The following is a 13,727-nucleotide window of genomic DNA, read 5'->3' as shown; positions in this document are numbered from 1 at the left end:
ATGATTCAAAAATACACCACATGGGGTGCCTGGGTGACTCAGTCAGTTAAATATTCAACACTTGATTTCAGCTCAGGGCAAGATCTCAGGGTGGTGAGATCAACACAGGTGTTGGGCTCCACGCTGGGTGTGGGGCCTGCTTAAGATTCTCTTTCTTCCCCTCCCTCTGCTCCTACCCCCCGCCCCCGGCCCCCGCAGCTTGCTCACTTTCGAAGGAAGGAAGGAAGAAAAGAAAGAAGAGAGAGAATACACCACAGATTCAAGTATCTTCCACAAAGGATCTGGTGATGAACAATGCAATGAATAACCATAGGCTTTGAACAGCCTTTTTTTCCCTCCACATATATTTGCCACCAAGTTTAAACATATCTTAGCAGATTCCACTTCAGGTTGTATTAAATGAGTGTTTGATCAATTTTGAAAATATTTTCACTTGTCGCTGCTCCACACAGACATAATGGCATATTCCTTAGGCACTTCAAATCCAACACTGATTCCTCAAATCAACAACTAAGCCACATTGGTAACATCTATTGACTCCTCAAGAGCCAAGGAAAATCACTAAAAATCATGTGCCTTGTTTTTTAATTGACTGACGTTGCTCCAGATAACTTCAACTCTGAGTAACTGTTCTCATCAAAGAGCTAGTATTTTTAAACAAGTTTATTTTTTCTGGACATTATTTCTTTGGCTGCTGCAACTAAACATGATTTGGAATCACCATTGGTAAGTGGCTTTCCCTATCTGGCTGAACAAGAGCTACTCAGAAACTTACCTGCTTGAAGCCTCATTTTAATTTTTGTGAGGAAATTCTGCTATGATGAGATATTCTGTTTTAAATTTCCTAATTTTTCTGATAGTTGCTTTGCTGTCAGTTGGAATATTATAATGAGTGCTTACAATCTTGCAATGTGAATTAAACTGCATTCTTTCAACATACCTATAGTGTCAATTCAATGCTTTGCTTTCTAATTCAAACAAAATAATCACCACTCCGCTGTGCCTTAAAAGCACATCTGAAGTTCACTTTTCTTGTTTTGACATGATGAGTCTGCACTGGTAATCCAGTGTTGCAGTATGGTAATATACAGGGCCCTTGAAACATCGGCCAGGTGTAACTGCCGCACGGCATCACTGGGGTTCATGATGCACTGAGTAGCAGCGTGAGGCAACAAGAGTACAACACTGTAAGAGCTCTGTCACAACAACTCAACTCTGCCCTTACAGTTCAAAAGCAGCCGAAGACACTATATATATCAATGAACCTGGCTGTGTTCCCACAAAAATTTATGGACACTAAAACTGTAGTCTCATATTTCACATGTCACAAAATATTTTTCTTTTAATTTTCTCAACTATTTTTTTTAAAGATTTTACTTGTTTATTTGAGAGAGAGAGAGAGAGATTGAGAGAGTACACAAGCGGAGGGAGAGGGAGAAACAGGCCTCCCACTGAGCAGGGCCCTGGCATCATGACCCAAGCCAAAGGCAGACACTTAACCCACTGAGTCACCTAGGCGCCCCAGTTTGATTTTTATCTTAACACTTTCTGCAATCTCAACTGAACTACCTTTGTATTTCTAGTGCCCATAACAAATGGTTCTACTAATTAATTAAACATATTCTATATGCCTTTTAAATTTCATAAAGCCATAAGGTTGTCAGGAATTGATCCATATTGTCCCCCTCTTGTATTGTACCACAGAATTTTCACAGTGGGTTTGAATACTTTTATTTTTCTTGCTCACATGCTTCTTTTCATTACTTGAAAATATTCAAGGAACCTGTTAAATTTAATGCTCCTTTCTAAATACATATGTAACTACAAAAAACACAGAGAGTGGGTCTACTAGTAAGTAGTATCACGGAAAGCCAACTCCTAATGGTTCCTATGGCTTACTTCAGGAAGAGCTGTCCTTACCCTTAACCCATCCCCTAAGTGTCAGGATTACAGCCAGGTGTTACACGCCAATGCCTGGGTCAAATCTGCTCATTCAGAATAGGCTCTTCCTCCCCCAACTGATTTTGAGGCTATCAATCAACTCTTAAGACAATCTTACAGAATTTAGTAATCAGGACAGAGACAAAATACTAACGTTACTGTTAATCTCTTTTCATTTGAATACATGTTTGGTTTATCTCCATAAATACTGAGAAATATATCCTTAATTCCTGTTTAAAATTCTCCGAAAACATCTTTTCTATAAGATGCATAGATAGTTTAACATTAAAAACAGGTACATAGCTATTTTACCAACCGACATTCCCAAATTTCTCATAATGATTTATTACTCATTTTCCTGGATACTCCAGTTTCATCCAATACTGGTGTGTCTCAACTACTGCATGAGATTTTAATTGTATCACAAATAAAAAACCCTCTTCTAAAATGTAATGGTTGCATAAAAGTACTTCTCAAAAGGGTACCTCTCAAGAATCACTGCCCTGAGAAGATTAAATAAACAATGCACCACAGCAGAAAGAGATGAATCAATTTAATCTCTGAAAAGAAAAAGCTACCAGATGAGGAAGACTTGAGAACTTGATAAAAGATATTAACATATTTGAATCAGACTGGGGGATGGAGGAAGGAACACAGGCAGAAGTACTGATCTGCAATGGAATCATGAAAAGGGAAGTAAAAAAGCAAATCTCGGAAATGGCCGTCCAAATGTTTATGGTGACAAGCCAAAAAATATTCATTATCTGGTCCTAGTGCAATAGTCCTATTGTGAAGATAGATACATTAGGCCAGCTTAACCTGATGGTGCCATTAACAGTCCAGTCACAAATTACCTTCCCATTCTGATTCCAAGTACTCTTAAAGCAACCTTCTCTTTATTACATGGCTTCCTATGTGTTAAACTTAAGAGGGTCAGAACTCTTACCACTTACACTTGTCATTATGAATTACTGATGACATTCTGGTTTTATAAATCAGTCTTTCTGAGGCTGGTTCAGCTTTATTTTTCATAAATCTACCTTTTAAGATACTGCCAAATAAAGTTGCTCAGCTTACTATGCTAAAGCCCAGAACCAATATTACACCCTCATAGGATCTCATTTTAGTGTACAATTTTTTTTCATCTTTCCCACTAGCCTTTTACTTAACTCAACATACAGACTATGATTTATATAATTTTTCAGATTATAAACAATTTATCATGGCATTCAGCAAACAGCAAAACATATACTAGACAAATACAATTTAAAAACTGTATATATACAGGGGTGCCTGGGTGGCTCAGTCGTTAAGCGTCTGCCTTCAGCTCAGGGTGTGATCCCAGGGTTCTGGGATCAAGCCCCACATTGGGCTCCCTGCTCTGCTGGGAGTCTGCTTCTCCTTCTCCCACTCCCCCTGCTTGTGTTCCCTCTCTCGCTGGCTGTCTCTCTCTGTCAAATAAATAAATAAAATCTTAAAAAAAGAAAAAAAAGAATGAGGCTATTATGTACACATTAGTGAATAAAGTGAATCTAGAAGGCAAACTTAAGTACTATAAGATATCTCTTAACAAAAAAATACAATGCTAATTATAAAATTTCACCTCTTATCATTTATATTTAAAATGGGATGCAAAGATCATGTATTGTCTTTTATCTTACCTAATGCCATGTAGGTTTTTTTTTTCTTTTTTCAAGGAAAGAAAAATACAATTTCCTGTTAGAAAACCCCCTCTGCCTATGTTTGGTGGTGGGTATCATGTCATTACAATACTGACTACATACATTAATACTGAACTTACACTGCAATGTTAATATAAAAAATAAAGCAGGCCTATTTCTGTTAGAATTGCTTCTTTTTACCAGAGTCAGGGGAATATTTAGCATTTAATGCCGAGAACAGAATACACACCATTTAAAAATGGTTCCCTGATTCTCCATAAAAAAAAATTACTGGCGGGGCGCCTGGGTGGCACAGCGGTTGAGCGTCTGCCTTCGGCTCAGGGCGTGATCCCGGCGTTATGGGATCGAGCCCCACATCAGGCTCCTTCGCTAGGAGCCTGCTTCTTCCTCTCCCACCCCCCATGCTTGTGTTCCCTCTCTCGCTGGCTGTCTCTATCTCTGTCGAATAAATAAATAAAATCTTTAAAAAAAAAATTACTGGCATTCTCAGTTGGCTGGATATTTCTCATCTGTATTACCACTAATAACTTAAATTTCTCTTAAATTCAAAGTGCTATTGATTATGTTAACAACTTCACTGAAAAGGTCAAATATTTTAGAGTCTTAAAAATCTTATTAAAACGAGCAGTTAAAGGACATTAAAATACATTTATTAATTAAAGTCACATTTATTTATGTGACTCAGTTTAGACTATCTCATCAACCTATCCAAAAATATTGCCATAGATATTATTTTCAAGACTCTGAAAATTACAAAACAACTTAAAAACAGGTTATTCAATCTTCACTGATACTTTAATTCAGAAGGGTATTACACCATCTATTTCTAAGCTATACCTTTATAACTTAAAATATATAAGCATTTTAGAGAAAAATGTTAAAATCATAATTTAACAGAAAATAATAAACAGAAATCAAGTGAAATGTAACAACTATATCTTCATTTAGGTTAACGTATAACAAAAGTATGGCTCAAGAATGTTCATACGAAGTTTAGCTAATAATATAGTCAATATAAGCCATACCATGAAGCAAATGCTGATGTTATTCCAATCTTAAACTGTGTTTATAGAATATGCACACATACAGGTCAAGAAGCTAACACTGCCCCTGTAATCTAGAAAACTCAAGTAACAATCCTAGAATTTTGAAGATCCGTATTTTAAGACGACTGTGGCTAAACTGGCAGTTATCTAAGAAGGGCAACCAAATACTTAAGAGTCTGAAAAATTACGCATTTGATAAAACCATAGAAATTTAGCCTGAAAGAAGAGATAAAGAAAAATTATCTTCAAATATCTGAAGTGTTCCACCAAGCAGTTCTGTCTTCTGTTGTTCTAATCAAATAAGAAACGAGAAGATTCAAAGGCACTTAAGCTCAAATGGAAAAATAAACTTTTAAAAATGACTTGTAGCTAACAACAGAATAATCTAGTTCATTTACTAGTGGATAATTGAGCATAATGATATAAAGGATTCTGGGACTTATATATTTCTTCCATGTAATCTGGCCTGGAGCCCTAATTCTAAAGCTTTAGTTAATGTATTAATTACCTGGTATCTTGTTAAGACGCAGATTTAGTTCTAGGGTAAGGCCTGAGATTCTACATGATGCCTATTCTGCTCGCATAGGAAGCACACTAAATAGCACTTCAACAGGCTTAACGTACACTTTTTTCAAATAATTTACTTGAGTCACATGTAAGCTTTTTCTTTTTCTTTAAGATTTTGTCTATTTATTTGAAAGAGAGAGAGAGAGAGAGAGGGAAGGAGATATAAGCAGGGGGAGCGGCAGAGGGAGAGAGAGAAGCAGGCTCCCCGCTGAGCAGGAAGCCCCATGTGGGACTCGATCCCAGGACCCTGGTATAATGACCTGAGTCAAAGACAGACACTTAACCAACTGAGCCACCATGTGCTCCATGTAAACTTTTTTAATTAAAAAGCTAATCTACCACGTACAAGGGGAAAAAAAAGGTTGACAACAAATTCAAATGTTAGAAGTACATTTTTAAGTTTAAAAAAATCCATGTAATTTCATATAATGAAAGCCAGAATTATACAGTGAAATAACTTACTGTGGCTGGTAAAGGAAGAGATCAATTATGTTATCACGCCCTTTGGGGTGGTTGAAGAAAACAAACAGAGACCAGTGGATGAGCCATGTTCGTTGCTGAAGGGACTGAAGTGGAGAGCTCACAGACTACAGGGTTAAAAAATACACACAGGAAATAGGAGAAAGAGGAAAGAGAATAAACATTGCTGATCTCAGAATTTTAGTTAAAAATGAGAACCTTCTGAGGCATGCTCTATGGCCATTATGATCTAAGTCCTATTCCCTAGACCCTCTGCACGAACCTCAGCATTATACATTATCTCCTGATCTGAGAAAGAGTCAATAATGGCTGCTAAGCCATTTTTACAGAAGCCATAAATTATACTCATTTCAGAAAACATTTTAAAAGCAAGGATGGACTAAATACTCTGTAAGTTGTTTTATTAGACAATTGTAGGTGAAAACTGCCATCTTCTACATAGGACTTTATTGAGGACCTATCACTGAGGTGGCACTAATAGTATTATGCCATTTTCACTGTACAAATAAAAAAGGTGCAGTAGCTATAAGAGAAATGAAAACTTGAGTTCTCTTCTCTAGGAGCCAAAAAAATCTCAACAGTTTCTTTCAAGGAGATTCAGTGAAACTAGTCAACCCACTAACCCACCGTGATTTTTATGTCAAGTCAACAAAAGCTAATCTGAACATTTTTGTTTCCTTTCCTCCCTCCCTCCATCCCTCTCTCCTTTCCCTTCATTCCCCCCTCCCCCGCCCCCCCTTTTTTAAAAAAAGTAAACAGCTTTTTCCTTATCAGAAAGTATGAAGGATACACAAAAATTTCAGAGAATAACCCTGGAAAAATATAACTCACATTATTATCTATGGTCTCTTTTAACCGTGTAAGGTCTTCCATAGCTGCATCCCAATTCTGCATTAAGATTTCAGAGGCCAGTTTTCCCCAGAGTGAACTCAAAGCATTTCTATCTGTTGCTGGAACCTGTTTAAGCAATCATAATTAATTATATTCTGAATATTCAGGAAAAAAAGATACTGTGTATTTTATACCTTACATACCCACCTAGCCTACTAAAAGACCTGTAGCTTTCTAGATCAAACAGTAATTATCTAAGTCCTTATTGGATCACACTGGTTAAACTGATTGTTTCCATTTAACTTAATTTACTAAAAATATTCAGCTCGGAGCGCCTGGGTGGCCCAGTAGTTAAGCATCTGCCTTTAGCTCAGGTCATGATCCCAGGGTCCTGGGATTGAGCCCTGCATCAGGCTCCTTGCTCAGCAGGGAGCCTGCATCTCCTCCTTCTGCCTGCTGTTCCCCCTGCTCGTGTGCTCTCTCTCTTGTTCTGTCAAATAAATAAATACAATATTTTTTAAAAATAATAAAAAGGAAAATACTTAGCTCTTTGACATTCAGTCTAAATCAGAAAGAGTTAACTTAAAACTAGGATACAGCACCAGTGTTAAAAGCATTATTTTCAGAACAAAAAATATGCAGGGCACCTGGGTGGCTCAGACGGTTAAGCATCTGACTTCCACTCAAGTCATGATCTCAGGGTCTTGGGAGTGGGCTCCTGAGTCTGGTTCTTCCTCTACCTCTCCCCTCTGCTAGTGATCTTTCTCACACGCTAATATACAAATAAAATCTTTAAAAAAGAAATCCAAATTATGACACAAATGAAAGGAGTTAGAGGGAGAGAGAAAAGCATGTCTACTGGTTAATAGCAACTAATAATTATCAAAGGAATATGTACCAAGCAATAAACGTTCATTTTCACAAAATCCTAATAGAAACACTATAAAAGGTAAATATTTTTTATCCTCATTTTAATTAAAGAGGTGAAACTGATGTATGGAGAGTGTAATTTGCCCAAAATTACACTTCTAATTATGAAAGCTAAAAATGTTTATTTATTTGTTTATTTTTAGAGAGCACAGTGGAGGAGGGGTAGAGGGAGAGAATCTTTCAAGCAGATTCCCAGCTGAGCAGAACCCAAAAGGGGGAGGGGTGGGGCTTAATCCCATGTCCCATGAGATCACAACCTGAGCCAAAACCTAGAGTCCGATGCTTAACTACTAAGCCACCCAGGTGCCCCAAAATCTATAAATTTTATACCACAATCTAAATCACAAAATAGGAGGACTAAGGGTACCTACCTTTTTGCCACTGATGGAATAAGGGTCAAAAACCCAAAACACCTATTAAGGACTTTGATGGTAGTATATAACTCTAATGTACTGAATAACATTGAGCAAACTCTAATAAACAGACACTAACTTTATAAATTAAGTTTTGAAACATATCCATGAAACCACTGGTTCTTACATGTCCATAAAAAAAGACTTGTATTTCAATATTCGTGGCCATTTTTTTTTGTAATAGACAAAAACTAGAAGTCTCATTTGTTTGTTTTTTAATTTTATTTATTTGACAGAGAGAGCACAAGTAGGCGGAGCTGCAGGCAGAGGGAGAGGGAGAAGCAGGCTCCCCGCTGAGCAGAGAGCCCAGTGCGGGGCTTGATCCCAGCACCCTGGGATCATGACCTCAGCCGAAGGCAGACGCTTAATCAACTGAGCCACCCAAGCACCCCTGTAAGTTTTTTTTATTTATGTTTCTAAAACCACAACCAATTCAAGACACATCCCAGTTTGACATTAAAATGTGATAAATTATGTATCTGAAAATCGATATGAAACGGACATCTTTTACACCAACATTATCAAACAGGGCGTATCAAACCCAAAACTTCAACCAAGATCCCAAAGCTTCCAAAAGTCATCATTACTTAAGCTTTCTTGAGTCAAGGAAAAGTAGCTTTAAGTAAAATGGCATGTACTTACGGGAGATAAATTTTAAATTCTGAGTGAAAACAACAACAAAAATCACGCTACTAAAATATGATCGCCAAAAGTTCTAGCATCTTAAAATCACTTTTATTTCAAATAGCTGCTGGATGAGGGAAAGGGTTATATTTTCAAGTCAGACCAAAGGGACAGAGAGGGCAGATTTTAACAAAATAATTAAAATACAGTGTTAATCCCTTTTATTTACTTCTGTAGTAACTTTTAAAACAAAAATATTCAAAAATTCCTACCAATTCTGCTCCATGTCATTCAAATTAATGCATTTCTTAGAACACAACCAAATAGGATGCATGTGAACACTCCTTGATGTATTCTAAAAGCCATCAAATTTTTTAAAATAAAGGTAGATTCTGGGGTCACACAGCTTTAATTTACACAACACTGACCTACAATAGGTCACCTGGAGAGTCAAATTCTAATCTCAGATCATACTTACAATGGTTCTTTCATAGCTTATGTTTCCCTAACTATAGATTTAAAAGAATAACCAACCACCAGACAAGAATTTAGAAATGAAAAAAAGGCTATTACAAAAAAATAAAAGTAAATAACTAATAAGTAAAACATGGACATTATTTATCCCAAATCCAATTCAGGATTTTTAATCTTTGCTATTAACAAGATTGTGAACAAATACATAGATTTTATGGTAGTGCCTACGTAAACAAAAGAAAAAGAGAAGTAAAATTATCCACTGTTTTAAACTTAGCTTGGTTAGCCCCTATCAATATGCCAACTCCAATATTTTGTCACACAGATGGGACATACATTTAAAATAAATTTCACATAATTTCTAAGCACTATCCAATCACTATATTTTGACAACTCTTAATGTAAAACATTGATTTTTGTGTTCAAATCATGGTAATCAATCACCTAACCAAATGCCATTTGAATTCCAACACAAGACCTGTTAGGCAATGCAAAAGCTTAAAACTGAGAATTTTTTTAAGTTAGGGAACAAACTAGGAGCTTCATATTTTAAAAAAAGGAAACAAAAACTTCACAAACCTTTAAGTATATATACCTATCATCTGTAGGAATTTTTAGACTAATTATAAAACCACACTACATAAATGTAATATACTGTTCAAACTAGAATATGTTATATTCTATTCAAAAGCTTTTTGTGGCAGCATAGCAAGTTTTTTAATCCCCCAAAGGTTCATGCGTACTACTCTGGCTCAAGTCCATGTCATTACAGTTGGCTCTTCATACCAACCTGCTTTCAAGGGTGGATATGCTAGAAGAGTTTCAATATCTGGATTTCCAGCAGTTACCTTAAGTTTCCATGTCTTAGCAAAATGGCACATTCACTCACTGACCAGCAACAATAAATTTACTGTGCTAGAACTCTAACATGACACTAAATCTTCATTCTCAAAATTCACTCCCAGCATTAACAAATGATATGAATAACCAACTCTTTTCATGTACCTGTAATCATATCAGGCTTCTGATTTTACAATCCTGGTTTAAGCTGTTTACATTTCCAAAGTAATCAACTTTTGCTCTCCTAAATCCTTCATAATATTCAAAGTAAAACTGATGGAATTTTCTGATAAGCCACTACAAGTTTACCATCACTGATTACCTTCGATGCACTTGCAAGCTAACCACAGCTAATCTGTAAATTAAGAATATTCACAAATGGGAGCAAGAGAAAAATAAATTTTTTTCAAATCAAACTTCAAAATACACTGAAAATCTTTGTTTCCTTTTAAAGGAAGGATGGTAGATTTAAAAAATTAAGCTAAGTACTTTTTAAGTGTAGGAATTAGCTGTATTAATAAAACACCAATCTCTTCCCCTTCCCTGCTCCCCCAAAAAGGAAAATTTAATTTCCTAGAAAACAACCAAAGATAGCAGACGTAAGTCTTTTCTTTGTGGCAGGCATATGGGCCTAAAAGAATAAAGGCTCCAGAAAGTAGAGACAGAAGAAACAGACTCTTCCAAGGTTAGAAAACAATAAGTCCCTGTCTAAAGAGGTCATTTCCCAACATCTAATTAACTAGAGAAATCAGAGACTTAGGTACTTGCTTACTAACCCAAAGTGAGTAACAAATTATAATTTCTCAAAGGAGAAGCTAGTTAAAACAAGGGCATTTTGATAACTCTAGAAGGCATTAATACAATTACCTACACAGAAGGCAGAATGAGAAAAAAACCTTTCCATTTGAAAGCCTGATTCTTTTCTTTGGCTTCATGCAATTTTCCTTTTTCCCAAACAAAAGCATTGAATCTAGGAATTTGTCAAATAGGCAAATGAAAATAACAAACAGGGTTCTTTATGTTTAGAAATTTGCTCTAAAATATTACAATTTAAACTCACCTTTCTCTTACATTATTAAAAAAAATCATTGAGCTTTATTTTCTAATAGCTAAGGTTGAAAGCAAATGGAAAAAATTTACTAATAAGGCATAATTTTTTTCAAATATTATAATTTCATAGTTGTTTGAAACAAAAAGGGATGTAGATAGCATAAGATATTTAATTGAAATTAGAAATGGATTTATTCAACAAATATTTAAAAATCCACAATGTGCTGCTCACTGTGCTACACAGTAATGTAACAAACTGATTACATGAAAGAATTTTGCTAATGCTAATCATACAATTACACATAAAATAACAAATTAGCAGCTCCTACTTTTGGATTTCAAGGACAAGTTAAATCTCCCTCCAAATTTTGAGGTCCTGATATAAGCTTTCCTATTTCTCTTTGTTCTTTGCTGGGGAAAGTTTTTCTCCTTTCACCAAGGATTCTTGAAAATTTATGTACAGATTCAAATCTATATACACGTTTTCACAAACCAAGGGAATCCTACAAAATCTGAGAGAAGAAAAAAAAATTTACTTACCAACACTCTAAAGAAGTAAAGATATTCTGCAGCTCCAGAGTAATTCCCACATTCATACTGGAATTTTGCATACCTGTAGAGTGTATCTAAATATTCCTGCCTAAACTAAAAAAAAAAAAAAAAAAAAAGTAAAAAAATTTTTAAAAAGCATCAGTTCTATTTTTAACTTTGAGTTTTAAAATTCAAACCATTTACTCCTTTAATGTCCCCAGACATCAAGTCTCTCAGTGAATCCCAAGTGTCACAAAAAAAACAAAATAAAACAAAAACCATGATCAAAAACACATGACTCTTAAAACACACATTAGCAATTGATGGATTTATCATTCACAATTCTGGTCTCAAAGAGTTATGAACTGTAACGATACCTAATTCGTTGCAATGAGAATTTGAATTGCAGGAAAAGGTGTAAGGTGTGAGTCTCTCAGTTAGTGACTGAGCTTAGGCAACTACCAAGCGCATGCATCCCTATAAGGTTTTGTGATTCTGTACAAATAACATATACAGTAAATTTCAGTTCTCTATGAAAGCTGGCCCCCAAATTACAGACAATTTTTAAGTTAGCAAAGCAAGCAAGGTGAAAGTAAAGAAATATAAGAGAAGGACTACAAACTAGACCATTATCAAATACACCAAACATTCTATATGGAAACCAGAAAGAATAATTTGCACAGTGGTCAGCAAACCTCTTGTTACAGTAACTGTTAAATGAGAAATAAAACTTGAATGCAAGTGAAGAATTAATTATATGCAAATCCTCACGCTTTGCGTTAACACAAGGGAAAGGAGACTGGGAGACCACTAGGGAAGTCTACAATAAAATTCCTTTATTGGGGATTTATGAAGACCTTGATAATGTCAACAACTATCATATTCCACAAGGCAGCCAAAGTATTACTTAATTCTACCACTGCTCAAAGCATTTCTAATTCAAATTTAGTTCTATCTTTATTTGTTAATCCATCAGAAACATAAAATGGTACCTATTACTTGATTATTCTAGAAAAAGTAAAAAAGTTTTGAAAATTTCTATGATCTAAAGTATAAGCACCTCATTTTCCCATCATCAATTTTAAAAAATTGAAGTTTCAAAAACATCAATTTTTTAAAATTGAAGTTTCAAAAACATACCAAGTCTTGTATTTAATAAATTAATCTAGAAATTATACTCTTGTCAAGCCTCGAACCTATCTATGCAGCACTATTCTTTAATTAGCCTTATTAAAACAGGACAACTAAAGAAAATTTTTAAAATACCACTTACACCATGCTTGTCCGCCAGGTAGTCAAAGAGCATCCGACCATCTCTTAATTAGAAACAAAAATTATTGTATTTTACAGGTCACAGAAAACAAAATAAGCATATCCAATGTTTATCCTATTACCCACACAAAGCCATTTAAATATCTTAATACTTAAACACTAGACATAAGACTTCCAGAATAAAATAAACAAAACGCCACAAAATTAATCAATTATGCTTAACTTACATATCTATGCCACACACTCTATATAGTTATTATCCCTATCAGTGTCAACCCAACTGAACTTTTCTTAAATTGGTATTGCATAACTAAGATGTTGCCAGACTGGTAAAAGTGAAAATGATGATAAAGACACCAAGGAACAAGTGATAGATGGGCACAGTGACCCACTTACTGGGCAGTTTAAAAAAAAAAATTTTTTTTTTCCTTATGGTTATCAAGAGGGAATGCTGTGGCATATTTTTCCAGAGCATAATTTTACTTGCAGATTTAATGGGAGGGAATATATTATCACCAAAATTAACATGGGCATATTATAATACTGAATAGGTACATAATCATTGTCCTTTGGTTGACTGGGTATTTCTGGGAAATTATGAGAAGTACAATGTTATATGTTCAATGAAATTTAAAAACAGGAATTGGCAGGAAGAGGTTATTCCTTTGCAAGTTTTTAAAACACAATTCCATCCTTCATTTATCTCAATGCCATGCCTATTAAACTGCAAAGAGTCTTCTCTAATAACTGGTGAATAAACCTACATTCATCTTGATTCATACTCTAATAACATTAGTTTCTAGTATTTAAGTGACTAGACTAAATTTAGAATTTAAATTCTAAATTTCCTGCTGTACCCTAACAGCCAGATTATTTCAGCTGTTCCTCTATGGGCACTTAATGTGAACTGAAAGTCTAAGTCATTATATTCTATTCTAAGTGTAATAAGTAGTACAACACACATACATACACATACATGTGTAGTTATAGATGACTGCTTTGTTAAGATATAGCTATCTGGGTATACATATGTGTGTCAGTATAGA

At 35.1% G+C, this 13,727-nt stretch overlaps 1 protein-coding gene across 1 annotated transcript in view; it reads right to left on the bottom strand.

Moving 5' to 3' along the window:
- The window catches only part of EIF3E (eukaryotic translation initiation factor 3 subunit E), a 43,007-nt gene that overhangs the window by 20,751 nt on the left and 8,529 nt on the right, over positions 1 to 13,727 (bottom strand). The window contains exons 4-7 of the mRNA XM_045805792.2: positions 12,683 to 12,725; positions 11,419 to 11,523; positions 6,548 to 6,673; positions 5,699 to 5,823 (exon numbers count right to left, since the gene is read on the bottom strand). Of these exons, the coding sequence (XP_045661748.1) occupies positions 5,699 to 5,823; positions 6,548 to 6,673; positions 11,419 to 11,523; positions 12,683 to 12,725 (399 nt within the window). The remainder of the gene's footprint in view (positions 1 to 5,698; positions 5,824 to 6,547; positions 6,674 to 11,418; positions 11,524 to 12,682; positions 12,726 to 13,727) is intronic.

This window comes from Ursus americanus, chromosome 9 (genome assembly GCF_024610735.1).
Source record: "Ursus americanus isolate L20-20 chromosome 9, mUrsAme1.1.p, whole genome shotgun sequence".
Taxonomy (NCBI): Eukaryota; Metazoa; Chordata; class Mammalia; order Carnivora; family Ursidae; genus Ursus; species Ursus americanus.
This window is presented reverse-complemented; position numbering and strand designations above follow the sequence as displayed.